Source organism: Panthera pardus, unplaced genomic scaffold, assembly GCF_024362965.1.
Source record: "Panthera pardus isolate Hobbes unplaced genomic scaffold, ASM2436296v1 HiC_scaffold_2, whole genome shotgun sequence".
Classification (NCBI taxonomy): Eukaryota; Metazoa; Chordata; class Mammalia; order Carnivora; family Felidae; genus Panthera; species Panthera pardus.
This window is the reverse complement of record NW_026526765.1, coordinates 25,618,456-25,645,434: the sequence shown is the minus strand read 5'-3', so window position 1 is coordinate 25,645,434 and position 26,979 is coordinate 25,618,456. Positions and strand designations below refer to the sequence as shown.

At 41.0% G+C, this 26,979-nt stretch overlaps 1 protein-coding gene across 7 annotated transcripts in view; it reads right to left on the bottom strand.

Annotated features, from left to right (window-relative positions):
- The window catches only part of PDZD2 (PDZ domain containing 2), a 364,618-nt gene that overhangs the window by 33,170 nt on the left and 304,469 nt on the right, over positions 1-26,979 (bottom strand). For all 7 annotated transcript variants that reach the window (XM_019450712.2, XM_019450714.2, XM_019450715.2 and 4 more), the window contains 8 exons: positions 17,658-17,769; positions 11,300-11,445; positions 8,149-8,268; positions 6,998-7,112; positions 4,428-4,501; positions 4,028-4,253; positions 3,001-3,118; positions 1,247-1,379 (listed from right to left, as the gene is read on the bottom strand). In XM_019450712.2, coding sequence (XP_019306257.2) covers positions 1,247-1,379; positions 3,001-3,118; positions 4,028-4,253; positions 4,428-4,501; positions 6,998-7,112; positions 8,149-8,268; positions 11,300-11,445; positions 17,658-17,769 — 1,044 coding nt within the window. The remainder of the gene's footprint in view (positions 1-1,246; positions 1,380-3,000; positions 3,119-4,027; positions 4,254-4,427; positions 4,502-6,997; positions 7,113-8,148; positions 8,269-11,299; positions 11,446-17,657; positions 17,770-26,979) is intronic.

The window sequence follows — 26,979 nt, the reverse complement described above, 5'->3', positions numbered from 1 at the left end:
TCAGTCTAATGGCAATCCTTGTCCAAGCACTATGGAGAATCAGTATAACAAAAACACACCACTGAAAACACTAAAAATGATGCTATAAAATTAATACACTAAAGAAATCTCAGAAATGGGATGACCCAAAGTTCTCCACACACATGTCTTACTCTCAAGATGGCATACAAGTCCATCAAGCATAGCAGTCTGGGACCATTTAGGATATAATCAAATAATAGTACAAATGATACAGAGGAGGTGGTCATATGATAGGCACAAAAAGAACTAACACTATTTTTTTAATGTTTATTGATTTTTGAGAGAGAGAGAGAGAAAGACAGAGTTAGAGAGGGGGAGGGGCATAGAACAGGAGAAACAGAATCCAAAGCAGGCTCCAGGTTCTGAGCTGTCAGCATGAAGCCTGACACAGGGCTCAAACCCATGAACTGTGAGATCATGACCTGAGCCAAAGTCAGATGCTTAACCGACTGAGCCACCCAGATGCCCCCCAAAAGAGCTAATGTTCTTAAGGAGCATTTTGAGTTACTGAAAGGGAAAGGCTAAATTTTGTAAAATATAACCTGATATTATAGACAAGTTAATTTAAAAGGATTTTTACATCAAGTACTTGAAACAACAAAAAACAGTGCTCAAAGCCAGTAGAGTTGAAATTGCTGAGGTGTGCTCTGGTTAACCTAAAAAAATTAAAAGCAACTGCTCAAGTATAAAAGAGATACAACCAAATAACACAAAGGCCCACGATACAGGGGCTATGATTATCTGCAAATTCAACAATGTGATATCAATGCAGAAAAAAAATTAGTGGACTCTTAAGCCTTAATGACAGAAGTATTCTCCTCAGGTCAAGGATGGCCTGGACAGATCATTTAATCCAATGCTCTCACATTTTCTTGATGCAGAAACCCAAAAAGTTAAGTATCTCACTAGAGATCAAACAAACAGCTGGAAGTTACTCAGAACCCAGCACTCTTATCTTCCTACCATATTTTATATTCACCAATAACACTGTCAAAATTTTCTAATGAAATTTCTAAGAGTGTGAAGATGAAGAAGTCCACATCAATGATTTGTTCCCATGTGTATCAGTTACTTGGCCACTGTGTGACCACAGGCTGATTCCCAAGCCCGGCTGGGTGAACTGTCTTACCAGAGTGTGCGTCATCATAGGAATATGTGTAATCACTGTTACAGGACAAATAACCAAGCCATCTTTTCATATTTAGAACAATAAGAAGTACTTCACCTTTGGATTAGGGTGCCGGCCAATGACAAGTCGAACAGGTCCTGGGGGGCATTTGCTCAGGATGGTATGGACTTTGCTTAAAGCAGCATGGCGGACATTGACTGAGTTCACTTCCAGGATTTGATCTCCGCGGCTAGGGAGGACAACATAACCAACACGTTGTGGTAACAGTTAAGTTTTTACAAGATTTCCCTCTGGGAGAGGTTTATAATATGAAACCTTTTCTGAATACTTTAAAGAAGCAAATGACATCTTTTCATCTTTGCATATGTGTGAAAAAGCAACACATTCATATAAACACATTAGATATTAAATCAGCAAAGTCCTTATGCGTATCTAGCTGCATTTTCAGAAGTAGTAAAGTTAAATAAAATTGATAATAAGACAATAACAAGGGTTACCATTTTTTGAGCACAGAGTGTAAACCAGGCACTATACAAAGCAATTTCCATAACAATCCTTTGAACAGGTATTATTATTTCTATTGTTTAGACAAGGCCACAGACTTTAGAGAGGCCACCTTGATGTCACACACTGTTGAACTCAGGTCTACCTTTTGATCATCACAAGGTAGCTCCTTGACCACCACCATTTTCTTTTTTTCCCTACCATCTTGAAATGATTATTGTAATGTAATTTGAGGGGGAAATATCTTGAAGCTCAAAGGTTACCCAAGAATTTGTAAAAACGTTTTAAATTTGAACAAATGAGAAATTGGGGACAAGATGCCCATTTTGACTTGAAATTATAGGCAGAGAACTCAGTAGGAGAGAACAAAAGACTCTTTATATGGTGTTTGAAGAATGTTCATTTGGCAGGCTCCAGACATATGGAACCATTCAAGAAAGAAACATCATCTTGGGATGTCATTAAAGGATTTTTTTTCCTTGGGTTCTAAAAGTATATTTTCTTTAATGTACTTTGGATGATTTGCTAAATTTTTTTTGTATGAAAATTCACTCTGATGATTAACTAAAAACATAACATAATCTATTAACAGGGCCCCAAAATGGCAACCTCAAGGCATGTCATTTTGACAATTCCTCAACTGCTCAAGGACTTAGAAGCTTATAGGGGGGGAAAAGTGATACTGTTTACACAGAGTGCTTTGTGCACTACGTGTATATTCTTGTGGCGTTTGGGTGGGCACAGATCCACTGCAGTTACTATATAATAGAACACCTAGACATCTCTTGTATAACAGAATATCCATGCTACAACTCAACTAGCTGGACTGAGAAAGCAGACATGTGGTGATTTCAGACAATAAGCATCTAGACAACATCACTCAGAAAGGAATGAAACAACAGGAAAGGTCAAGAGATTGTACTTAATAATAAGAGGCCCCCGGTTTAAGGGCATGATTTCGGACTCTTTTGTATCCAGTGATTCTGAACTGTTATGAGCAGTTCCTGGCATCACATATGAATTTTACATAAATGAATATAAAAGTGAAAGAAAATATTTCTTTCTACATAGGTATCTATGTAGAGTTGTATTTTGTCAAGCTTCTGAAACTGAGCTTCTGAGTCCAAACAGATCAAAATAGGGAAGCCAAGATCTATAGTTCTCTACTTCTACATTAGCTTTTCATCTTTGGAAATTAATTGTAATCTTGGCTATACTATCACTGCAAATAATACAAAAGTTTAGAATCTCACAAAAGAATGTAATAGGGCAGATATCTTACACATATATTCATTCCTAAATTCACGAACATGCCAGAAGCCTATACTATCAGGTTTACAACAAACCTCAGATTGCTCTCCATCTTGGCCACTGATCCTGGGGCAAGGCTGTGAATGTAGATACCTGGAGGACTGTTTTCTAGAGCCAGGCAGCAGGCACCAATACCTAATCCAACTCTGGGCTCTGAGAGGCATCAAAGAAAACAGAGTTAAAAAAAAGTATAAGTGGTATGAAGCTACATCACTGTATATTCAGACCAGCAATCATTTATTTTTGACCAGACTGAGAATGTAAATCCTGCTTTTTGCTGTTAACATTATCATACTCTGTAAATGAAATGAGTCCACGGCAGAACCAGGGGCTAACTACGGACTGAATTATTCAGCTGTCTGCTCTCTGCTTAGTCTAAAGAACCTCCTCAATTCTGTTTTTGGAAACAGGCAGAGTCAAAGTAATATATTTTTTTAAGATTTTATTTTTTAAGTAATCTCTACACCCAACATGGGGCTCGAACTTACAACCCTGAGATCAAGAGTCCCATGATCCTCCAACTGAGCCACCCAGACGTCCCAATATTTTTTATTCTAGATACATTTCTTTCACTTATCTTTTTTAGCAACTAATCTCTTGGTTACTTCATTGCTCATATTTCTGTAGTAGGTATAGAGGAAAAGGAAACAGATGAAAGGCTGTAAGATCTGGTGAAGACCCACAACTTATAGTTATTAGCTGTATTCTCAACTATAATCTTTTGTTCTTCAAAATTTTTTATTAGCCCTAGAATTAAGTCAGTCAGTGATTTTTTTTTTTTTTTTGGTTTTTTTTTTTTAAACATGAGTTTCTGACACATAGTGATTCACCTGGGGAGAGCTTAAAAGACTTTGTACTACTGGTAACTCTTTTTCACTTTAGCAAAATGACTAAAATCTCTACGTGTGATCCCACTGTCCATTTACAGAATACCATACGTTGTTGGCAGTAAACTGTTCCAAAGGAACAGTTCCTAGAAAAAATTAAAAAAACGAAACCTAGGAACAGATGACAAATTATTATGTGAGAGAATGTAAGGAAGTGGGGAGTAGCTGGTATCACCTTTGTTGAGTGTGACTTCCATGACAATTCTGTCCTTGGGCCCGGGGGCCTTGCGACCCAGGGATGAAGAACCGCCTTCGTCGGAGCCTGCTGCTGAGCTGCCCCCACTGGTGTTGAAGTTGGGGGAGCTGGATCTGCTCATGTGTGTGGGTGTGGAGCAGGGTGTGAGGCTTGGGCTCAGTAACTTTGTGCGTACTGTTAAGACGAATAATCCACTCCGGATTTGCTGAGAAAACAAGAGAGTAAAACATTCTAAATGCTAAAACATTCAGACTACTCCTAGATTAAAGGATGAAAAAAAAAAAAAAAAAAGAGAAAAAAAAAAAAAAGAACCCAAACCAGAAGGAAATAAGGGAAGAGAAATCAAGAAGATAAAAGAGATAAATAAGAATGTGGTTACCTTAAAGGTATGGATGGCTTCTTGGAACGTCAAGCCCTTTATTGGTATCCCATTTACATCTAGGATTTCATCCCCTAGTGCCAAAATAGGAGAATTACATTAACATCAAACTTTGATGTACTAGAATCTAACTGCATGGTCAGTACTAGAAGAGGATACCATATGGTACCTGATTTACAATTCTATAAAAGGACTTTTATTGTTCCAGCCTACTTTCATTAGCATAGCTCTCAGGAATTTCAAAAAAATGGGACAATTAATAACAATACATATTCTTTTGCAGTAATTCTGTATCTCCATCTTTAATGAAAAACAACCAGGGGAAGCATTAAGTTCTAATTCTTTAGACATTGCCAAGTTCGATAACAGGTGTCCTAAGTTTAGAGATCAAAATGCAATAATGAGTCCCAAGCCTTTCCTCATAGTGTTTGTTTAAAAAACCTAAACCTACTGGCAATATAGCATGAACATATATATAACATGTGAGAAAGCCACTTCTGTATTTGCAGAAAGACAAGGTTTTCAAGCCTGCAGAATCATCATGGTGTGTGGAAAATGGTTTTAATAACAGAGACAAAAAACTTTTGAGATATTATCTAAAAATGGCAGTCCTCCCTCCAGAAATAGTCTAGATGCCTGGTCTTACTGATGTTGTTCCAGGTTCTCAGTCATTAAGACTAAGAGAGATTATTGTGGGCTAATGCCAAATTGTTCTCTCATTCATTCTCATTCTCTCTCTCTCTCTCTCTCTCTCTCTCAGACTATCCTGGACTCATCTTCAACCCCAAGGACGCATGGTCAGGTCATTTTTCCAGCTGTTGATAGTGTCTGCTGGGACTATAAGAGAAATTGGACATCCAGTTGACTTCTCAGTTTGTTTTGGTTTATACTTTCGTAACATGGTCTGTTTTTTAGAATAACAGTTCATCAAAAACACTACGAAGGGGCCACTGAGAGAAGAACAGATGAACTTCACACAGCGGTGCAGGACAAACGAAGGCCTCCCTTTACCTGTAACAAAGAGCAACAGCAGCAGAACCTCTCCTGGGCAGCTAATCCCAGGGGCACACTGTGCCTTCCATTAAAGGAATCCTGTAGATGAGGTTGAAAAGGTGGCAGTACCTCCATGCACTTGTTATGTGCTTTTCTTTAATGCAGTTACAGAAGTTGTAAAATAAGTGAAATAATCTGTTTAAAAATAACCACCTAACTAGGTAAGGTTCTTGGTTTGCTTCCATATGGGAAAAGGATACGATCATTAAAATGATTGCTCATGCTCTTAAAAATCTTTATACAAGATTTTTAAAAGATCATTCAACACATTGAAAATCCATTCCAATGACTTACCTTTATTGTAAATGAACACATAAAAAAACAGTATTTAGGAGAATCAAGTGCTATTAACCTTTACTAACTATTGATTTTTCCTCCATTTGTCTCCATTCTACCAGTACTGCAGGATGAATTTCAATCAAATGAACATATGGCACATCCATTATAAAAAACACCCTGTTAGAATTTTACATTGTTCTGAAACTAGACACAAATACCACCTGGGAGTTAATCCTTCCTCTAAAAAAGAGAAATAAATATTCTGCCATCAAAATAAGCCTGGTCATGTCTTACCATTACATACAGGCTCCTAGGGTAGCACTGCTTGAAAAAGGAGACTCCAATGGACTCTTATCAGTTAAAAAAAATAAGATGGCAGAACAGAATAGTACCTATAATTTGGGTCAACTGAACCGACCAGTCATAGCATTTTTAAAGGTAACTACAAATAGTGTCATTTCATCATTTCACGAAGAAAGTGTGCTAATAAGGGAGGAAGAAAAATCAGGACTCGTGAATAGGTTCTGGGGATCTATCACACAGCACGGTGACTATAGTTAGCAATACTGTGCTGTTCAGTTGAAAATTTCTAAGAGGGTAAGTCTTCAATGTTCTCACCCCCCACCACCACGGCCATTCAGTGGCATGATGAGGGTGTTAGCTAACTCAGTGTGCTAATAATTTTCCAATATATATGCACATCAAATCATCATGTTGTACACCTTAAACTTACACAGTGTTATATATCATTCACATGTCAATAGTTGGGAGAAAGAAAAGCACTCTGCTAGCATGTTTATGCATGGCACAATGTCAGGTAGCATGGAGAATATGAAAGATGTGCATGTACTCCAGCCCTGAGGCAAGAATGGCCTGCAAGCTCTCAGGAATTTTCAAGGCAAGGAATATGATCAAGATCCAAGGGGACAAGATAGACACTTAAAGACCAAATAAAAATATCAAGTCATGTTCCGCATATCATCTCATTTAATCTTCACAACAACTCTTTAAGATCGGTGTTAATATTCCAAGTTTACAAACTGAGACAAGTGAAGCTCAGGTTACATCAATTGTCCAAGGCCATGATGCAGTAAATGTTGGATTCAGCTCATGTCCTCTCGACCCCCAAGCCCATGGCTTTGGCTGCTGTGCCACTGGCTTCACATCTTGCAAGGAGGCAGATTCTGATGGAATCAGAACTCACCACCACTGAGAACCACGGAGAGGCTTTCTCCTACCTTCTTTAAGTCTTCCATCCTCTGCAGCCGATCCATTTGGGAAAATAGTCTTGACAAAAATCCCCATCTGTCCTCGAATGCAGTCTCGACCTCCAGCAATGCTAAAGCCAAGGCCCTACACCCCAAGCAGAAGGGGGTCCAGGTTGTCATTGCAGTATTTGACTGAGGGCATCTGTTTTTGTCTCAGTATTTCACTGAGGGCATTTTCCCATTGTAGTATTTAACTGAAGTCTCCTTCCCAACTAGGCTCAGAGTTAAGATAACCAGCTATGAATTTGTGTTCCCTTCTCTATTTCCTTCCTCAGATCTATTTGCAGTGCACTAGGTTTGCATTATGTTAAAGGGAGAAAGTTTTACACCGAAACATGAAATTGCCAGTATTTGACAATCTTTGATCTCCAAAAATGGCAATTTCACATGGATTGATTAATAGCTCAGGAGAGTCATTGCACACAATTCAGGGGCCATACTTATTTTATTCTTTTATTTCAGTACTTCCATGTTGTATCAAGATGGATGTTTTGATATTTGTATAATATCAAGGTATTTGTATTATTATCTTTATGATAATGGCAATGCTATGAAATTCATTCAAAAGGGTAAGTAGGAATATGCCCCCTGAAGCTACAGGGGTGGCCTTTCTTTCAATAGTAGTAAATGTTGGAACATTCACTCCACCCTCAACTATACCCTAGCTCCCAGGTGCCTGTGACTCCCTAAGTCATAAGGACAAAAGGGCATGATCATGTCAAATCCCACAGGAAAGGAGCAAAGGAAGCCACTCAAATCTACATAAAGGCCACTTAATCTATTCCTCTTTATACCTTTTAATTTTTATTTCATGTAAAAACAACAACAAAATTCACCATTTAAGAAATACACGCTAACAGGGGCGACTGGGTGGCTCAGTCGGTTAAATGTCCGACTCTTGATTTCGTCTCAGGTCATGATCTCACAGTTCGTGAAATTGAGCTCTGTGTTGGGCTCTGTGCTGACAGCACAGAGCCTGCCTGGAATTCTCTCTCTCTGCCCCTCCCCTGCACACAAACTCTCTTTCTCTCTCTCTCAAAATAAACAAACGTTAAAAAAAAAAAAAAAAGAAATATATACTAACATTCACTTGGAGGACAAAACTGCAGAAGGGAGCTCACCTTGCCTTTTTCTTTGTATAGGCCAATGATGGAGATGACCGATGGCCGAATGAGTCTCCAAGGAGATTCCACCTGAGTGGTGCTTAGGGAGCGGGTGGACTTCTTTACAATCTGGTATTCCTAGAAGTCAGCACATGGCAAGGTCAGGGACAGTCTCATTTATCCTCCTGTGGCCTCTGGCATAAAAATATATTCAGGTTTTGAAAACCTCAGTTGTCTTTTGGGTGACACAGACATTTCTCCCTGCTCCACCTCTGGTCCAGCAGCTTAAAGGAAGTTTATTATCAACAACACTGGAGGAACAGCCCTGGCTGCAGTAGGCTGCCGTGCCTTCAACTGCAGATGAAGAGCTGCATGGCGGCTGTTCGCACTCAGTGCTGCTCTTTGTACCCCACAGATCCGACTCTTCTTGCTTTCTGGAATGGAGTGAGGAACCAGAAGCCAAAAGGCCTCAGAGATGTAGGAGGGCCATCCTGTGGCCGGGTTCTCCCTGGAAGCCATCCCTTACCCCCACGCCAAGTTCACAATCATGGTTAGAAAGTATCTTGCCATTTTAAGCTTAATTCACTCAACCAAAAACTTAGCAAGCCCTTGTTTCTTATAACACCCAAACCGTAAATCCTGACAACTATTATTCTGTACAAAACACCCTGGTGAGAAATGCAGCAGCTTCGGTTCTAATCCCTCATGTTTGGAAAATAAAATTCTTTCCCAGAAGCCACACCTTCCCCTTTATGGCACGCAAGAGCTTGAATCTCAATCCCTCTCCTGTCCATCACCCACATGTACGTGTGTGGAAGCAGGGTACACTATTTATAACATGAACGAGAGATAAAGAAAATGTAGGGCTAAAATCTTCTACAATTTAGCTCCTTGCTATTCTTCTTAGAATAATAAATTTCTTAAATGAGACAGATATTCCAGCATAAGCAAAAAAGGAAAAAAAAATAACTTTGGGCTTAATATGAGAAAAGAGACATCAGAAAATAGTTGCTATCCTTAATTAGTATATTCTACATTCAAAGGTAGAAAGGAGATGTCTGCTAATGATATTTTTGTATTCCTGGCAGCTTAGAACAATTATATTTTTGCAGTTTTACAAAATATCTGCCAGCGATGTTGGCTTCCCAGACTCTGATTCATTTAAAAAATGTTGGCTTGGCAAGGTTACTACCCTTTTACTGAAACCATCATGGAGATAGGCAGACATAGCCTATGGGTTTTCAACCCTCAAATATGGAGGTTCATGTGTGGACTTAGAAGGGAATACTCTCTCACCACCAATCTCCAGCAGCACCTCCTTCCATCCCCCTTCTGGGAGCCCATGGGAACCAGAGGTCTGCGTGCTTCATTGCTCTCCTGATGTGTTTCAGGGATCCCATTGCATTTTTTAGACCTCTGCTGTCCAATATGGCAGCCACTAAGTCACCTGTCATGGTCTATATTTAAATAGAGATTAAAATAAAAAATACACGCCTTAGTGTCACTTGCTACTTTTCATGTGCTCCGTAGACACACGTGGCTACCACAGTGGATAGTAGAGACATAAAACATTTCTATCACTGCAGGAAGCTGTATTGAGTAGCTCTACTCTAGACAATGCTTTGTAGGGGAGGGAGAGAGAACAGGGAAAATTTTGAAGGGTGAATCCTGGGAGAAAAAGAAAAGGGCAGAAAAAAAGACAAGAAAAAGGACAGTTTGAAAAGGGGAAAAAGTCTTTCCTTTAAAATCTTCACTAGCCTGTGCTTTCTGGAGGCCTGGTTACAAATAAGTATTTCTGGGCTTTAAATAATAAATATGGTCAGGTTTCTCAGCAGGTCAGTTAAGAAATCGCCACCTCAGTGCTAGACATCCTTGGCTCTGATGGCAGGAAACCCTCTCTCACTTTCCACACTAAACTAAAATAGCCCACAATGTGGCTCTCCTACAACTTTCTGATCCACCCCCTGACTCTGCCGGCCCAGTTGGATCATTCTGAGCAGGCCATAGGCTCGTCTCTAGTCAAGGGTTTGGAGGAGTTTTAACCAGGACCCATGCAAGTTTTTTGCTCTGCTTTTTCTCCATGTCCCAACTCAAGTTGTCTTTGGGTAGATTCCACACAAAATAACCTGATCAGCAACTGCCTATGGAACGTGGGCACTTACTTATTTTACTGGGTAGGTAAAACTTTCTTTATAGTGATTCTGGCATATCACTTTGAGCAAAATATTCAATCTCTTTGAGATTCATTGGCCTGTCAATAAAATGGTGATGATACACCAAAAGTAATGACCCAACCCAGATGACCAGTTACACGTCCTTTACGACTTTACCATCTGTGAGTCTACATGAGCTTATGGATGTCATTGCTGCTACCCTCCACCTCTGCTTTGTTGTAGGCAAGATGCCAATGGCTTCTCTGGCTGATGATGCCAGGACTCAAAGAACGCTCCACAAGTTTCCCAGAGACTGAGCCTGCCTTCAACTTGGTTAGGAGCTGTCTCCCCTTTTGACTGTGTTGAGGATGATGTAATTGAGGAAGAGCCTCTGTGAGGAATTATGGAGCTCTGAACTCTTATGAGGCAGGCCCTGGAATATTAACATCACCACCTACTTCACCCCTATCTGCAGCCCCACTGACCTTGCCTGTTTGAGTCATTACTGTGTAACAGGTAAAATCCCAGACACAGTATAGGCACGCACATGCACTCCCTCTCTCTCTCTCATACGACCCAACACCCACCCACCTACCCAGCCGGTGGTTATGCTGACACCTGACGCACCCACTAAACAAGCGATGGTGGTTGACCACAGACCGTGAGGCGCCACTGTCTCCTGGCAGTTGAAAGCAGCTCTCAGTTCCAAAACACACAGTAGGAAGGGGAGCAAGATGTCGAGATCCAACAAGGGATTATTTTTCTCTACTGTGCCGAATACTAGGCTGACTTCCTTCTAACCTCCATGGATAGACCTCGCTCTCCGTGCTACATCTTTAGTCCCAAATACCCCTGCCCACACAGATGGGAAGTTCTTCATAACACGGCTATTCCTGTTGGTCTCTGAAAGAGTAAATATTTGAAAGCCTAGAGACCCAGGGGTGGAAACATGCTCTTACATCCCTAACTGGGCAACTTTGTATGAGAAAACAAAAGGTTCTATGGTATTGTCCTACCTGTGATGTTCCAGTAGAGTCCAGCAGCTGGGGAAGAGAGTGCTTTCTGCCATCTCGGGAGACCTCCAACATTCTGGCCCGCAGGTCCCCATTTCGTACCATCAATTCATTATATTCTTCAACAGACTCTAGACGGTGTACACCCCCTTGAAAAAACGGGGAAAAACATGGTTTGATACGAGATTTAAAGAATCTTATCAGAGCATCATATGCATAAACTTGTTGCATTTATGTCCACACTTCATGGTTTTCATAAGGCCTGGTGTCTCATACTTTTAAAGCACTGAGCTCATTGCTTTCTACCAATAAGCTCTGCCTAAGCTGGGTGTATGTTGAGGCCATTAATGCCATATTGTGAAGAATGTGCCAGTTTTTGAAGGGACCAGACGGGATATGGGAAAATGTATGTTTCATCCAAGTAAGATGTAGCCAGGGTCGATATGGCAATAAATGATAGTGAAAATGCCATCAGTATAGGTGGTTTTCTAGTGATGGAGGAACATTATTCTGTGGTTGGCATAGTTCCATTCTTGTGGCAGGTGGTTTTTTTCACTTAATGACTTTTTAAATAACCTTTTTATTAAAGAGTAACAATTTACAGAAATATGCACAAATCATATAAGTGTATGGTTTCAAGAAATTTCACAAAGTAAATGTTCTAAAAACCAACACCCAGACCAAGGAATAGAATACGATCAGAACCCAAAAGCCATTTTTGCACCACTAACCACCCTTCACCCAGGGTAACCATTATCATGACTTCTAATATCATAGATTACTTTTGCCTTTTCAAACTTTATATAGATGAACACAAATGATAAATACTTTTTTTATATCTGGCTCCTTACTCTTAGCATCTGTTTGTGAAACATTGGCTGTTGCTAATAGTTTGTTCATCCCATTTCTGCATACTATTTCATTGTATAAACATGCCACAATTTGGCTATGCATTCTGTTGTTGATAAACATTTGATTTATTTCCAGTTTTAGATCTAGAACAAGGGTCAACATTTTCTTTTTCGTTTTTCTTTTGTAAAGGCCAGATAGTACATGTTTTAGGCTCTATGGGCCATGGGTGGCCTCTGCTGCATAATCTTAAATGTTTTTTTTTTTTTTTTTTTTTTTTTTTTTTTAACACAACCCACTGAAGATGCAGAAAGCATTTCTAGCTTGTGGTCCATACACATGTAGCTGTGGATGGTGGTTTGCTGACCCAAGATTTAGAATATACTATTATGAAACACTCTTATAAAAGTCCTATCTGTGGGGTGCAGACCTAGGAGCGAAGTTGCTGAGCTACTGGTACACATTCACCTTTACCAACGTTGTAACATTCATGTGTGAGTCCAAGTTTCCCCACGTCCTTGTCACACTTGGTAGTGCCAGTTTAATTTTAGCCACTGTGGTGGATATTGTAATGCCACTTCAAGTTTGTTTTTTATTTAACATTTTATTTTCAAGTAATTGCTACACCTGATGTGGGGCTTGAACCCACAACCCTGAGGTCAAGAGTCAAAAGTCACACATTCCAGCAACTGAGCCAGGCAGGTGCCCCTCACTGTTTTTTTTTTTTTAATGTTTATTTATTTTTGAGAGAGACAGAGACAGAATGCGAGTGGGTTGGGACAGAGAGAGAGGGAGACACCAAATCTGAAACAGGCTCCAGGCTCTGAGCTGTCAGCACAGAGCCCGACGTGGGGCTCGAACTCACAAGCTGCGAGATCATGACCTGAGCTGAAGTCGGAAGCTCAACCGACTGAGCCACCCAGGCGCCCCTCATTGTGGTTTTTAATTTACATTTCACTGATGACCAATGAGACTGAGTTTCTTTCAAATATTTATTGGCTGTTTTACTTTTGTAAATTTGCAGAGTGGCTGTTTTTTTATTTTTATTTTTATTTTTATTAAGTTGTAAAGTGCCTGTTCAAGTCTTTTGTTTATTTATCGGGTTTCTGTCTTTTTGTTGTTGATGTATAGAAGTTTTTATTTTTTTATTGTTAACATATTTTGAATATGAGTCCTTCATGGGATCTATGTTCTGTAAATCTTTTTCCATCTTTGTGACTTCCTTGCCTTTTCACTCTTAATGGTATTTTATGATGCAAAAATTCGTAATTTTAATATTGTATAATATATCAATTTTTCCCCTTATGCTTAGAGCTTTTGTGTCTTAAGAAAAAAAAATTTTTTTTAATGTTTATTTATTTTGAGAGAGAGCAAGTGAACACAGGTAGGGGAGGGACAGAGAGAGAGGGAGAGAAAAAATCCAAAGCAGGCTCCATGCACCAGCACAGAGCCCAATGCGGGGCTCGAACCCACAAACTGTGAGATCATGACCTGAGCCCAAACCAAGAGTCTGAAGCTTAACTGAGGCACCCGGGGGCCCCAAGAAATTTTTACAGTAATTTTTAAAGAAACCTTTATCAATACCTAGTTTATATTATATGCTTTTTAAAAATAAGATAATTTAAGGGACTTTAATCTTAAATGATGGCTTAATTACATTGAATATGGCTATAATCATACTACAGTGTCTACATTATACATTCTATATGTATATATACATATGTGTGTGTATAGCTATATACACATACAGATTCTTTGTAATATTAAGTTCTCCTAGACTATGTAATGTTTCATTTGATGACCTAAAATTCAATTTACCTAAACATTTCTCAGAAAGTTTTTCATGGAATAAAAAAGATGATTCTGTAGCCTTTTAAAAATAATATATTGAGTTTTTAATAGTGATGAAAAGTTGGAAGAGTGAGGATACAGTTATATTAACAGGAACATCACTAAAAGCTTGGTTTTTCAAAAGCTACATATTAACTTTGTGATACAGATTTTCAAACACCTGAAACTCCTTTGCAATCAAAGAGAAATTTCCATTTAAAAAGATCACAAACCTAAGGGATTAATGTGGATAAATCAAAAATACCAAAATGAAAAGGGAACCCTGCTGGCAAAAAAGGAAGTATGAAGTAAGGAAAATTCAGGTTAGAATATCAGGAAAAATGTTCCATAAAATGGCTTTAGTCATTTTGGAGCCAAGCTAGGCAAAAATCTTAGTGAAAATGGCTGGAACTTCTTTATAGAATCTCCTTAATAATTCATGACTTACTAATTCATGGCCAGATTAATCCATCTTGGCAAGCTTACTCATCTGAAAAAGATTTATTAGAAGAAAGTGCCTTCTGAGTCAACAGGGAGGCACTTGCCTCAACAGAAGAGAAACCACATACGGTAGTGTCTGTAGATAATATACTGATACGTAAATACCAGAGTGACTCACTGTTAGAAAATACGAAGTAAACATCCAAGTTTACAGGACAAATTAGCAGTTGATCGCATTAAAATCTCCTGTATTCAAATGTCTTTAGACTGAACCATATTTCACAGCACTGAATGAAGACTCGTAAGCCTCTTTCATAGATCTCAAATTGCTTTTCCAGCCTTATCTCCCACTACCCTGCTACACGAATTCTTTGCTTCAGCCTGCTGATTCTCAAAGGAGCAGATTTGTCCTCCTCCCGCATCCTTTCCAAAACCGGGGAGCCTATAAATATCGCTTGATATTTTACCTCACTTTGCCGCCATCGGCTCCCACCCTGAGGGGCTCCTTACCCCTAATCTCTGTGACAAGTTCTGCTGGTTTCAATCATTGTTCCTGTTGAGTTACTGGATCTTTCAGATGGCTGAGGAGGAAAAACAGTTGCCAAAAACTTCTCTAACCAATTTTCCCCCATTGCCCCTAAACATTTCTCATGCATTTTCTCCCTAGTCTACACCGTTGTTTTCTTCCTCTTTGGTTCTGTCAAATCTTGCCAAGATACTGGCCCTCCTTTATCTTGTGTCCTCTGGATGCCTCCCCTAAGTGCCACAACCCAGAAACACTCTCGTTCGAGCCTTATCATGGCCTTCAAGTTCTCGAGAATATTCTTGTCTGACCCTCCTCAACCATCTTCCTCTGTTGAGAGGGAAAGAGGAGACAACGATGATGAATTGATGTTAATGACGGCAACGTGACAACAGTGGCAGCTATCATGTGGGCTATTGCTACCATATTCGGGAGTGGCCATGCCACATTCATTCTCTCCATCTTTCAACTGAGACGGTACACTGATTCCTAGAATAAAAGTAATTTAGAATCCTCATTTTACACATGAGGATTCTCTCTTTCATGAAGAAAGAGAGACTCAGAGAATTCAAGTCATCGGTCTCAGGCCACATAGCCTGAGGGACTGAGGAACTGAGGCAGAGCTGGGAACTGAACACTGACTTCTCCCTGACTTCGTGCATGTTATACATAGTTCCTTATTATGGCCGCAGATGTCTGGGAAGGAAAGGAAGGGAGGGTGACATCCATTTGTGGCAAACAGTAGCAGCCCTGGATTTACTACTCAGCTGAATGTACTGCTTGTTCTAAATTAATAGTATAAACAGTGTTAGAGATTTATGATTTGAAAGGTCCCCAGCTACATCACCCTCCCCACATCTGTATCTAGAAAGCCCCAGACTGGGGAGGAGGATTCTCTTCAAGAGTCTCAGGAAGCCAAGGGGTGGAAAGGAGAACTGTCTGGGAGGCAGATCTTTTTGCTGGCACCGGGTGACCTTTGGGATTCCCTTAGCTTTTCCGGTCTCATCCATAAAGCGAGGAATGTGACTGTACGGGTTTCAAAGGTCCCTGACTTTTCTCCAGAGCTCTGTGGCCCCCCTGAGAACTGTTAATAAGGTGTTGATTAACTCTGCTATGACAGCTGCCCTAAAGATCTCTGTCTGCTATGCCCCCGTGACTCCCAGGAGCCCAGCACACAGAAGGTAAATGTATTTCTCTTAGTCGTACCTCGGGGGCTGCAGGGGGGCTTGGTTGTCCTCTCCACACGGGGACCTTGGGCACCACATCTGTCCTACGACTTACCAGCCTCTGGCCAGAGTACATTGTTTTGTCACAACCCCCTGTTCAGGTGTATACTGCTTAATGATTATGAGTTACAAATACAAACTAATTCACTTTGTTACTCGGGTTTTTAAAGACAAACGGATGTATTTTGTGGCCCTATACTGGTTGCTTTACTTGAGAATAACTCAGCAGAGGGCCAGGCAGTGTTGGGGGGCGGTGCTCCTGGCTGTCAGGCACAGACACCACCCCTCGCCACCGATCTGTGTGGCAGGAAGGGACTGACATTTCTTGGACGGCTACTTTGATGTGTTTTGTTTGTTTCCTAATGTGCTCAACCTTTCAAAGTCAGATTATCTCCTTTTTTTCAGGTGAGGGAGTGGAGGTTCAGGGGCTTTAGATAACCAGCCCAAGGTCATATGAGATGTCTTTCACAGGTGGGCAGCCAGGACTGGCTTCTCCAACAGGCCAGCAGAAACAGTGCTGAGGGCCCACAAAAAAGCTTTAATTATAAGAATAGTAATGGAGAGAGAATAATGAATCCAGCTTGAATCTTCGCAGCCATAAAACATAATTTTTAGTGTTTTTAATAATTTTTAAAAATTTTATTTATTTATTTTAAGAGAGAGAGAGAGAGAGAGGGAGGGAGGGAGGGAGGGAGAGAGGGAGAGAGGAAGGACATGTGTGAGAGCGGGTGAGAGGCAGAGACAGAGGGAGAGAGAGAGAATCCCAGGCAGCCTCTGCACTGTTGGTGCAGAGCCCCATATGGGGCTCGAACTCACAAACCACAAGATCATGACCTGAACTGAAATCAAGAGCTGGGCGCTGAACTGACTGAGCCACGCCAGCGCCCCTTTAGTTTTTTTTTTAATAGGAAAAAGAGCCCATCAAGGAGACAGTGCCTAGGACGCACGGGTCATAACGGGTCTCTGCACATGGCCTCTGCTTTCGACACTGACTTTTCCTCTCAAGGCCTAGGCCAGCTACTATGAGGCTATACCCAGGAAACGGGAAATCTACTTGTTCCCCAAAGCTTCAACTCCTATCCCATTTTTCCACCTGCGTAGTTGAGATGTAGATTTCATAGTAAATAGCTCACTGCCCCTTGTTCTGGTGGACCAAAGGCTTGGGGAGAGGGACATGTGCCCAGAAGATAGGCCAGTAGGAATACGCCACAGCGAATGGGTCACCTGAAGTCCTGTGGAAGTAAATGATCAAGTTTAAGCAGAGACAAACAGAGATTCACAAACTTGACAGTCACTTCATTATGACTCAAGTAAAAATATTCACGTGGGCAGCCGGGCTGAATGCGGTTTTATGCTTGGGGCATGTACTACCTAAAGGAAAAACAATTTTGAGGGTATAAGGGGACAAAAAGAGCTCATTCTGTTAATGACTTGATCTTCCCACTCCTGAGGCTGGAAGCTGACAGGCTATACCAGGCAGAGTTCCGCTTACCTGAAAGGCGACTCTTGAGTTTCATCTTACTGCTGCCCTGCTTGGGACTTTCCAGGTTTCCCTTGGGTTCCTCGGGGCCACACGAATCTTGGGGCTCATCTGTCCCAGGCATCTGAAATCAGACAGCACAGAGCTGACGGGAGAGGCCAGCCTGCAATCATTGATGAGGTCCCTCTCCCAGGATTTATCTCCAGGCTTCAAGTGCAGCAATACAGGTATCACGTGGGCAAAAAGGTTCCTGGGATCAAAGCACAAGCCCTCAGATGACCTGGAACCACAGAGCCTTCTGCCGGCAAGTTCCTCCTCAGCACGCTACCTCGGCTGCACAGCAGAGAAACAGGAGGTTTCGAAGTGGAAACGGCCCCAGAGGCCATTTTATTTCTGGAGAAAACTTGTTGGTCAAGGTCACCCAGGTGGTCATGAAGACACAACTAACTATAGCCCAGGTTTCTTGACTTGTGGGTGAGTGCTTGTCCCTACAGTGCAAGTTGCAAGAAATATTAAACCAGAAATTTAAATTAGATTCTAAAACACAGTAACACGTTAACTTTGTGGAGCCAAGTAAGTACACCTCTTGGGCCAACCACACTGTCTGTGTGCTATACTCCCACGTACGGGTTCAGCACTGCCCAGGCGACGTGCAGGCAGCCACATACAGTCAGCCCACACGTCTGCACAGTGTGCACCTATGCTCTCGGACCCTAAGGGACAGTACAGAAAGAAAGGTTCCAAGGTCTGTAAGGTCCTCTATCCGAGAAAAGCCAAACAAGCTAACAATGACCAATTACATTTATTAGAGAGGAAAAGGAGACTCGTGTGTTTGAGAGCCCGTATAAAAAATTGGGGAGGTAAATTTATATGTACATAACTTATGAGATAGATCAAACAATGAGCTTTCCCATTTGAAATTTTATTTTCCTTTGAGGTTTTGAAGGGAAAAAGTCATGTTAGTTAAAATAGGTAGGATTCACATGAAGAAACATATGAACTTTAAAAAGACATAGAAGATATCCTTTAACACTTCATGGTCATTGAAAGTCATGTAGTTATGATGTAAAAACAAACAAACAAACAACCCAAACCCTGAATGTTAACAGATAATAAAAATTATACATTGTGTATCAAATTCAGTATATGATAATGTATAAAGTAAGCAGTAAGAGTAATCTCTGAGGTAAACCCCACCTCCTTCTCAAGTTCCCCTCCCTCCTCAAATTCACCTATCTTTTTGGATGAGAAAGAGGGGAGGAGAAAAGGTCTGAGAAATGAGGAGATGTAGGTAAGTTGAGGAAGGGGCCTGGGAAAACAAATTCATCCTGACATATAAAAACAAAGATAAATTTGGTGAATCCCTATTATAATGTCAGGGATTGGCAGGTCTCCAGGTTTAAATTATTAAGTAAAGGCAAGACTGGAATCCTGAGGATGATTTTAGAGATTCTCAAGAGGGATGTCTTTCCCAACCCCAAACTGCAACATTTAATTCACACCCAGTGCAAAAGAAGCCTCTTGGAGACATGCCAGAGATCTGGGGCACAGGAGGAGACATGCAAATAGGAATAATCTAGAGAGAAGCCTCGGGGCCTCTCCTTTGCTTAATTTAAAAGCTTTATGGAAAGAACCTGTCTCCAGACTGTGAACAGCAATTACTGGAGACAGAGTTAAGTTCCTGGTTCTTTCTCTTATACCACCTGACCCGGGCTATCAGCCTACAGAGAAAGGATTCCTCAGCTTGTAAGTCATTACTTCCTCTGTGCTCATTCAGTGGGTGGCTTATTACATAGAAGCCACGGCCCAAACCATCAGAAAGCATGTTTGAGGATCTCATGTCAAGGGAGGAAAACAATTCTAGCCAAATGTTTCTGGACTCATGAAGCTTCCTTCTTCCATTTTCCCCTCTGTTTTTCCAGCACGGCCCTAGGTTTTCATACAGAGAAATTTTGGAGATGACATAAGCCCTCATATGAGTAACAGAAAGGCAAGTGACCTGCCCAAGCCTTCTCAACTCATTACAGGTAAGGCTGAGACTTCTTAGTCTCCTAATTTCCAGTTTCATGCATTACTAGGATTTTTCCTCCCTCCCTCCTTAGAGGATTTTTTTTACTGTTTTTTTTTTTTAATGTTTATTTATTTTGAGAGAGAGAGAGAGCATGAGTAGGGAAGGGGCAGAGAGAGAGAGAGAGAGAGAAAGGGAGAGAGAGAATCCCAAGCAGGCTCTGTGCTGTCAGCTCAGAGCCCAACGTGGGGCTCAAAGTCACTGAACTGTGAGATCATGACCTGAGCTGAAATCAAGAGTTGGACGTTTAACTGCATGAGTCACCCAGGTGCCCCTAGATGCTTTTTAATTAAGTTAATACTTTGGATGATCAATACTGTATCGTATTATGTAGTTCGTACACCTCAAATTTTTCCCACTTAATGTTCACAGCAAACATGTGTCCCAAGGTAAAAGAAAAATATTTTCTCCACTGACAGATAAGGAAAAAAATGGAGACCCTTCAGTAACACCCTTTTGTTTATAACATATATCCCGGATCTAGGCTAGATCATGTGTACAGCAAACGAGAGCACAAGCTGAGGGGTGTAGTTTCACAAGAGCACACACACGCGGTGTCAAATCTGTGTTCTTGTGATGTGAGCCCCATGGCTGCCAATTCTGCTTTATTTTCAGAATCTGAGAGAGGCGGTTTCGAAGTAAGAGAATCACAGCCTTAAGGAATAACTTTTTTTTTTTAATCTGAAATGCACCAAAGAAAGAAATGACATTTGGTTTCTATGATCTAGAAAATACCAATATCATTTCTTATACCAAAGAAATCTTACGTTAAAGATGGTGGGTGTGTTAACATTACTACTGAAAGCCTGTGACTAAAGCCAACAAGAATGGACCTCGAGACGTCTCAGAGAGTTGCAAACGGCACACTGTTGAGCTCAGGCAGCCGTGCAATCTTATTTCAGAACCCCCTCAAAGTGTTAGCATTGGGTTCTGAATTTAAACAGAACCTTTCCCTCTCACAACAGAAAGCTGTCATGATTTTAGGTGGTATGTAAGTCAACGAACAGGAAGTAACAATATGCAAAGTGCAATTTTGATCACAATGGGCCTCTCTTCAGTCTCGTGACTATTGTCTGAAAACGTCCCCACTCTAAAGAGTCCCTTTGTTGTATTTTTATTATTTTAGATACACGGAACAAATCAAGCTGTTCTAGGAATGATGTCATTTTAGTTGTTTTAAAATGAAATGTGCAAAAAGTGCTCCTGGAAGGCCTTTGGTTCAGCTGGTATAATCTATTATTCATCAGCAATTTCTAATTCATGTGTTATACAACAATGCCATTATATTAATGGAATCTAACGTAATTTGCCAATTTCCAAGTTAGAGCCTTTCCGTTTGGACAGTTTTCTACACTTGTAGCCTATGAGATTCACACTGAAGCAGAATCTTTAGCTTCTGGCTTTACAGACAAGTGGCAGAGCAGAGCGGTTAAGAGCAGCTGCCTGGGTACAGATCTGGTTGCACCATTTCACTACCAGTGTAGGTGCATGAGCCAACCTCCTTGAGTTTCAGCATCCTCATCTCTAAAATGGGCTTTAAGAATTAAATGATAATTTTCTGGGGCGCCTGGGTGGTTCAGTTGGTTAAGTGACTGACTTTGGCTCAGGTCATGATCTCACGGTTCGTGGGTTCGAGCCCCGCGTCGGGCTCTGTGTTGAACACTTGCTTGGAGCCTGCTTGACATTCTGTCTCCTTCTCTCTCTGCCCCTCCCACCTTGTGCTCTGTCTCACTCTGTCTCTCAAAAATAAATGTAAAAGAAATTTTTTTTTTTAAAAAGAATTAAATAGCACTGTTGGTGGGAATGCAAATTGGTGCAGCCGCTCTGGAAAGCAGTGTGGAGGTTCCTCAGAAGATTAAAAATAGACCTACCCTATGACCCAGCAATAGCACTGCTAGGAATTTATCCAAGGGATACAGGAGTACTGATGCATAGGGGCACTTGTACCCCAATGTTTATAGCAGCACTCTCAACAATAGCCAAATTATGGAAAGAGCCTAAATGTCCATCAACTGATGAATGGATAAAGAAATTGTGGTTTATATATACAATGGAATACTACGTGGCAATGAGAAAGAATGAAATATGGCCTTTTGTAGCAATGTGGATGGAACTGGAGAGTGTGATGCTAAGTGAAATAAGCCATACAGAGAAAGACAGATACCATATGGTTTCACTCTTATGTGGATCCTGAGAAACTTAACAGAAACCCATGGGGGAGGGGAAGGAAAAAAAAAAAAAAAGAGGTTAGAGTGGGAGACAGCCAAAGCATAAGAGACTGTTAAAAACTGAGAACAAACTGAGGGTTGATGGGGTGTGGGAGGGAGGGGAGGGTGGGTGATGGGTATTGAGGAGGGCACCTTTTGGGATGAGCACTGGGTGTTGTATGGAAACCAATTTGACAATAAATTTCATATATTGGAAAAAAAATTTTTAAAAATTTAAAAAAAAGAATTAAATAATTTTCTGATTAAAGATAGCAGATTTCCTTCCTTTTTTCCCCCTCATGGGAAGCCACACTCAAATGACAGAGAAGAGATTTTAAAATAACAGACATCATTCCACAAGGGTTCAAAGAGAACAAAAGACAATAGCAACAAGACTCTGGAAACCAGTAAGCACGACTATGTGCTAACGGATGCAACTTGAGAAAACGGAATCCTAAAGCTGGGATTGGAGAAAGCTACAAAGCGACCCAGTTTGAACAAGAGGTCCCCCGGAGGCTCAGGAGTTGCCAATAAAGGGTCTCTGGAGGTGTGGGGATGTCGTTGTGAGGCTGAGGCAGCGGGGAGAGTGGAAAGTGCCTGACACAGGTACTTAGAACAGATCTGATTGTGAGGAGACTCCCAGGTCTCAGCACTGACCTGGACAAACTTTGGTGCGTAAGAGAATCCCCTGGAGAGCAAAGAAAGAATGCCCAGGCCGGTGGAAGTGGGGCAGGCCCCACAGTTCATCACTGCCCTGGTCCAGACAGAGCCGAGCTGCAATTACCGAGCTTACTCTAGAGGGAAGGATGGAGGCTCCAGCTGCACCACAATAAGCTGTCAGCCAAAGGATGAGGGAGGGTGGTGATCACGCCGCTCTCTGTCGGGCACATTGGCATGTTAACCAGCAATGGCGGAAACCTGCCTCACTCTCGGTATGAACGAGAAGCACCTGCACCGCATGCCAAGTTAATGCAACTTCCATTACTAGAGGTCGTGACATGGGTTGCGCCCAGAATATATCAATAGATCATGGACATCAGAGGTGGTTTTTCATGATGCAAATAGAAACAACAGTATGTACATATGTATGTATGTGTGTGTGTATGTATGTATATATTTTAGACAGTTGACTCTTTTTTTTCTTTTAATTCTCAGGTTAGTTAACATGCAGCATAGTCTTGGCTTCAGTAGAACCCAGTGATCTCTTACATATGACACCCAGTGCTCATCCTGAAAAGTGCCCTCCTTAATGCCCGTCACCCATTTAACCCATCCCCACGCCCTCATCGACCATCAGTCTGTTCTTCGTATTTAACAGTCTCTTATGGTTTGCCTCCCTGTTTGTATTTTTCCTTTCGTCTCCTATGTTCATCTGTTAAGTTTCTCAGATTCCACATGACTGAAATCATATCTTTCTCTGACTTATTTTGCTTAGCATAATACCTTCCAGTTCCATCTATGTTGTTGCAAATGGCAAGACTTCATTCTTTTTCATCTGAGTAATATTCCAGTGTGTGTGTGTGTGTGTGTGTGTACCACATCTTTTTTTTTATGTTTATTTATTTTTGAAAGAGAGAAAGAGAAGACACTGTAAGCGAGGGAGGGACAGAGAGAGAGGGAGACACAGAATCTGAAGCAGGCTCCAGGCTCTGAGCTGTCAGCACAGAGCTCAGTGCAGGGCTCGAGCTCACAAACCTAAGATCATGACCTGGGCCGAAGTCGGCTGCTTAACCAACTGAACCACTCAGGTGCCCTTATATACCATATCTTCTTAAGCCATTCATCAGTTGATGGACATTTGGCTTCTTTCCAAATTTAGCTATTGCTGATAGTGCTGCTATAAAATTGGGATGCATATGCCCTTCCAAATCAGCATTTTTTAAAAATTTTTTAACGTTTATTTATTTTTTGAGACAGAGAGAGACAGAGCATGAATGGGGGAAGGGTCAGAGAGAGAGGGAGACACAGAATCGGAAGCAGGCTCCAGGCTCCAAGCTGTCAGCACAGAGCCCGACGCGGGGCTCGAACTCGTGAACCACGAGATCATGACCTGAGCCGAAGTCAGACACTTAACTGACTGAGCCACCCAGGCGCCCCCAAATCAGCATTTTTAAATCCTTTGGATAAATACCTAGCAATGCAATTGCTGACTTGTAGGGTAGTTCTATTTTTAATTTTTTGAGGAATCTCCACACCATTTCCCCAAGTGGCTGCACCAGGTTGCATTCCCACCAGCAGTGCAATAGAGTCTCCTTTCTCCACATCCTTGCCAACATCTGTTGTTTCCTGAGTTGTTAATTTTAGCCTTTCTGGCAAGTGTGAGGTGATATCTCATTATGGTTTTGATTTGTATTTCCCTGATGATGAGTGATGTTGAGCATCTTTTAATGTGTCTGTTGGCCATCTGGATGTCTTCTTTGGAAAAGTGTCTATTCATATCTTCTGTCCATTTCTTCACTGGATTATTTGTTATTTGGGTGTTGAGGTTGGTAAGTTCTTTATAGATTTTGGGTACTAACCTTTTATCTGATATGCCATTTGTAAATATCTCCCATTCCATCAGTTGCTTTTAGTTTTGTTGACTGTTTCCTTTGCTGTGCAGAATTATCTTGATGAGGTCCCAAAACTTCATTTTTGTTTTTATTTCCCTTACCTCTGGAGATAAGTCAAGTAAGAAGTTGCTGTGGCTAAGATCAAAGAGGTTGCTGCCTGTTTTCTTCTGTAGGATTTTGGTGGTTTCCTGTCTCACATTTAGATCTTTTATCCATTTTGAGTTTATTTTTGTGTATGGTGTAAGAAAGCAGTCCAGTTTCATTCTTCTTCATGTTGCTGTCCAGTTCTTAGCATCATTTGCTAAAAGGTCTGTTTTTTTTTCCATTGGATACTCTTTCCTGCTTTGTTGAAGATTAGTTGGTCATATATTGTGGGTCCATTTCTGAGTTCTCTGTTCTATTCCACTGATCTATGTGTCTGTTTTTGTGCTAATACCATACTGTCTCGATGATTACAGCTTTGTAATACAGGTTAAAGTCTGGGATTATGATGCCTCCAGCTTTGGTTTTCTTTTTCAACATTACTTTGGTTATTCGGGATCTTCTATGGTTCCATACAAATTTTAGGATTGTTTATTTATTTATTTTTAAGTAGGCTCCATGCTGAATGGGGGGCTTGAACTCATGACCCTGAGATCAAGAGTCGCATGCTCTACTGACTGAGCCAGCCAGGTGCCCCAACAGTGTTTATTTTTAGTTTTTTAGAGTTTTGTTTATTTTATTAAGGGTTAATTTATTTGAGAGAGAGAGAGAGAGAGAGAGAGAGAGAGAGAGAAAGCAAGAGAAGGAGTGGGGGAGGGGCAGGGAAAGGGAGAGAGAAAAAAATCCCAAGCGGGCTCCACACTGTCAGTGTGCAGAGCCCAATGCAGGGATTGAACTCGCGAACTGTGAGATCATGACCTGAGCTGAAGTCGGATGCTCAACCAACTGAACCACCTAGGTGCCCCCAAAGTATTTATTTTTAAAGGGATAAATTTGCCTTAGAATGATCTTATAAGGGTTATTATGAGGATTAAATAAAAATGCACTTGAGAGTACTAACAGAATACCTAATGTGTATCATGAAATTATAGTGAGGGTTCAGCTCAAACAAAACACCTCAAGCTTTCTCCCCACCAAGTCTCATGGTGCCTCTAGATCTGATGACTACATAGACTCTGATTATAGCTCTAGACTGCAGAGATAAACATTTCAACTTCATACCTACACAAGGGTGGCACATTTAATGAATGAACAAAGTAAAACAAATGGGGACGCCACAAGAATATGCCTGCCATCTTGCTGAGTTCAAGATGAGAACAAAGCACCATAAAATTACTGCAAACTTCTAAGAAGACAGTTTCAAATGCATGTACCTGGAAATGCATGTTTTTAGAAATCAGGTTTGCACAAGACACCAAGGAGGATTTGAGAACATGCGGTGGACTTACAATCAAAGCAGAATCAGTGGAAGAGAGAAAACAAAGGAATATGTGAAGATTTCTTAGAGGAAGAAAGAGGTTTCCTTAAAGGAAAAACGGAGATCTTAGACAACAGGCTGTGCAGATATGAAGGGGAGAGGAGACTGTGAAGTCCAGGAGGCCAGTTCCTAACCACAATTAAAGTAGATGTCATAAAAGTGGGGAGCCACTGTAGTTTTTACTAGAAGGGAGGGCGTGACGGGGCCTCAAGAAATCCATCTGAGAAGAAGAGGCAAAACCACAGGGAACAGAATGCAACAATACTTCTATGGAAATCTCAGGCCCAGAGAACAATGAGAGGTGATTTCAAAACTGCAGGGCTTGAGTAAGAGGATTTGGGACAGCTATACCAAAGAGGGATCAGAAAGTTTGGACAGATTTAAAGGTGAAGGGTGAAGAAGCCCAGGAAGAGATTTAAAAATATTTCTGGGTAAATTTTAAAGGGACTAGGTTATTTTTGTTGGCCTGATGGAAGTGGCCTAAGAAATGTATGAAATTACATTGTAAAGAAAGCAAACATGAGACATAGCAAGGGGAGCCAGGCAGGATGATAATAGGCCAGAACTGGATGCTGGTCAGATGGGAGAATATTTCCTGTGTGGAATTAGCCAACTCAGAGGTGGTGGTGGTGAAGATGCATTTGAACAATGGATACTTTAGTAAACAGAGGACTCATTGATTCCATGTCTTTCCCAATGATGAGCCCCACATGACAGAATCTAGAACAGTATTTTAGAGAAAAAAAAATCTAGGTCAGAAACCAAAGGGACAGAAGAAGTATAAAAAGTACATAGACTCAACAAGCAGGGCTATGAAAGAAGAAAGGAGTCCATTTAAACAGCAGGTTAAACAAAACTGAGTCTTCCCCAAAGGAGATGGACACAAAACACTAGAGGCATATCCAATTACTACCCCAAAATATGTAGCAGGAAGCAATGTTACTCAACCCTTAGAACATTCAAAACCTGAGGAAAGACAAATCTCAAGGAGCAGGTGGCAGAAGTATTAGCCCTTACTAGCTCATTAGGGGCATAAGCTTCAGAATCA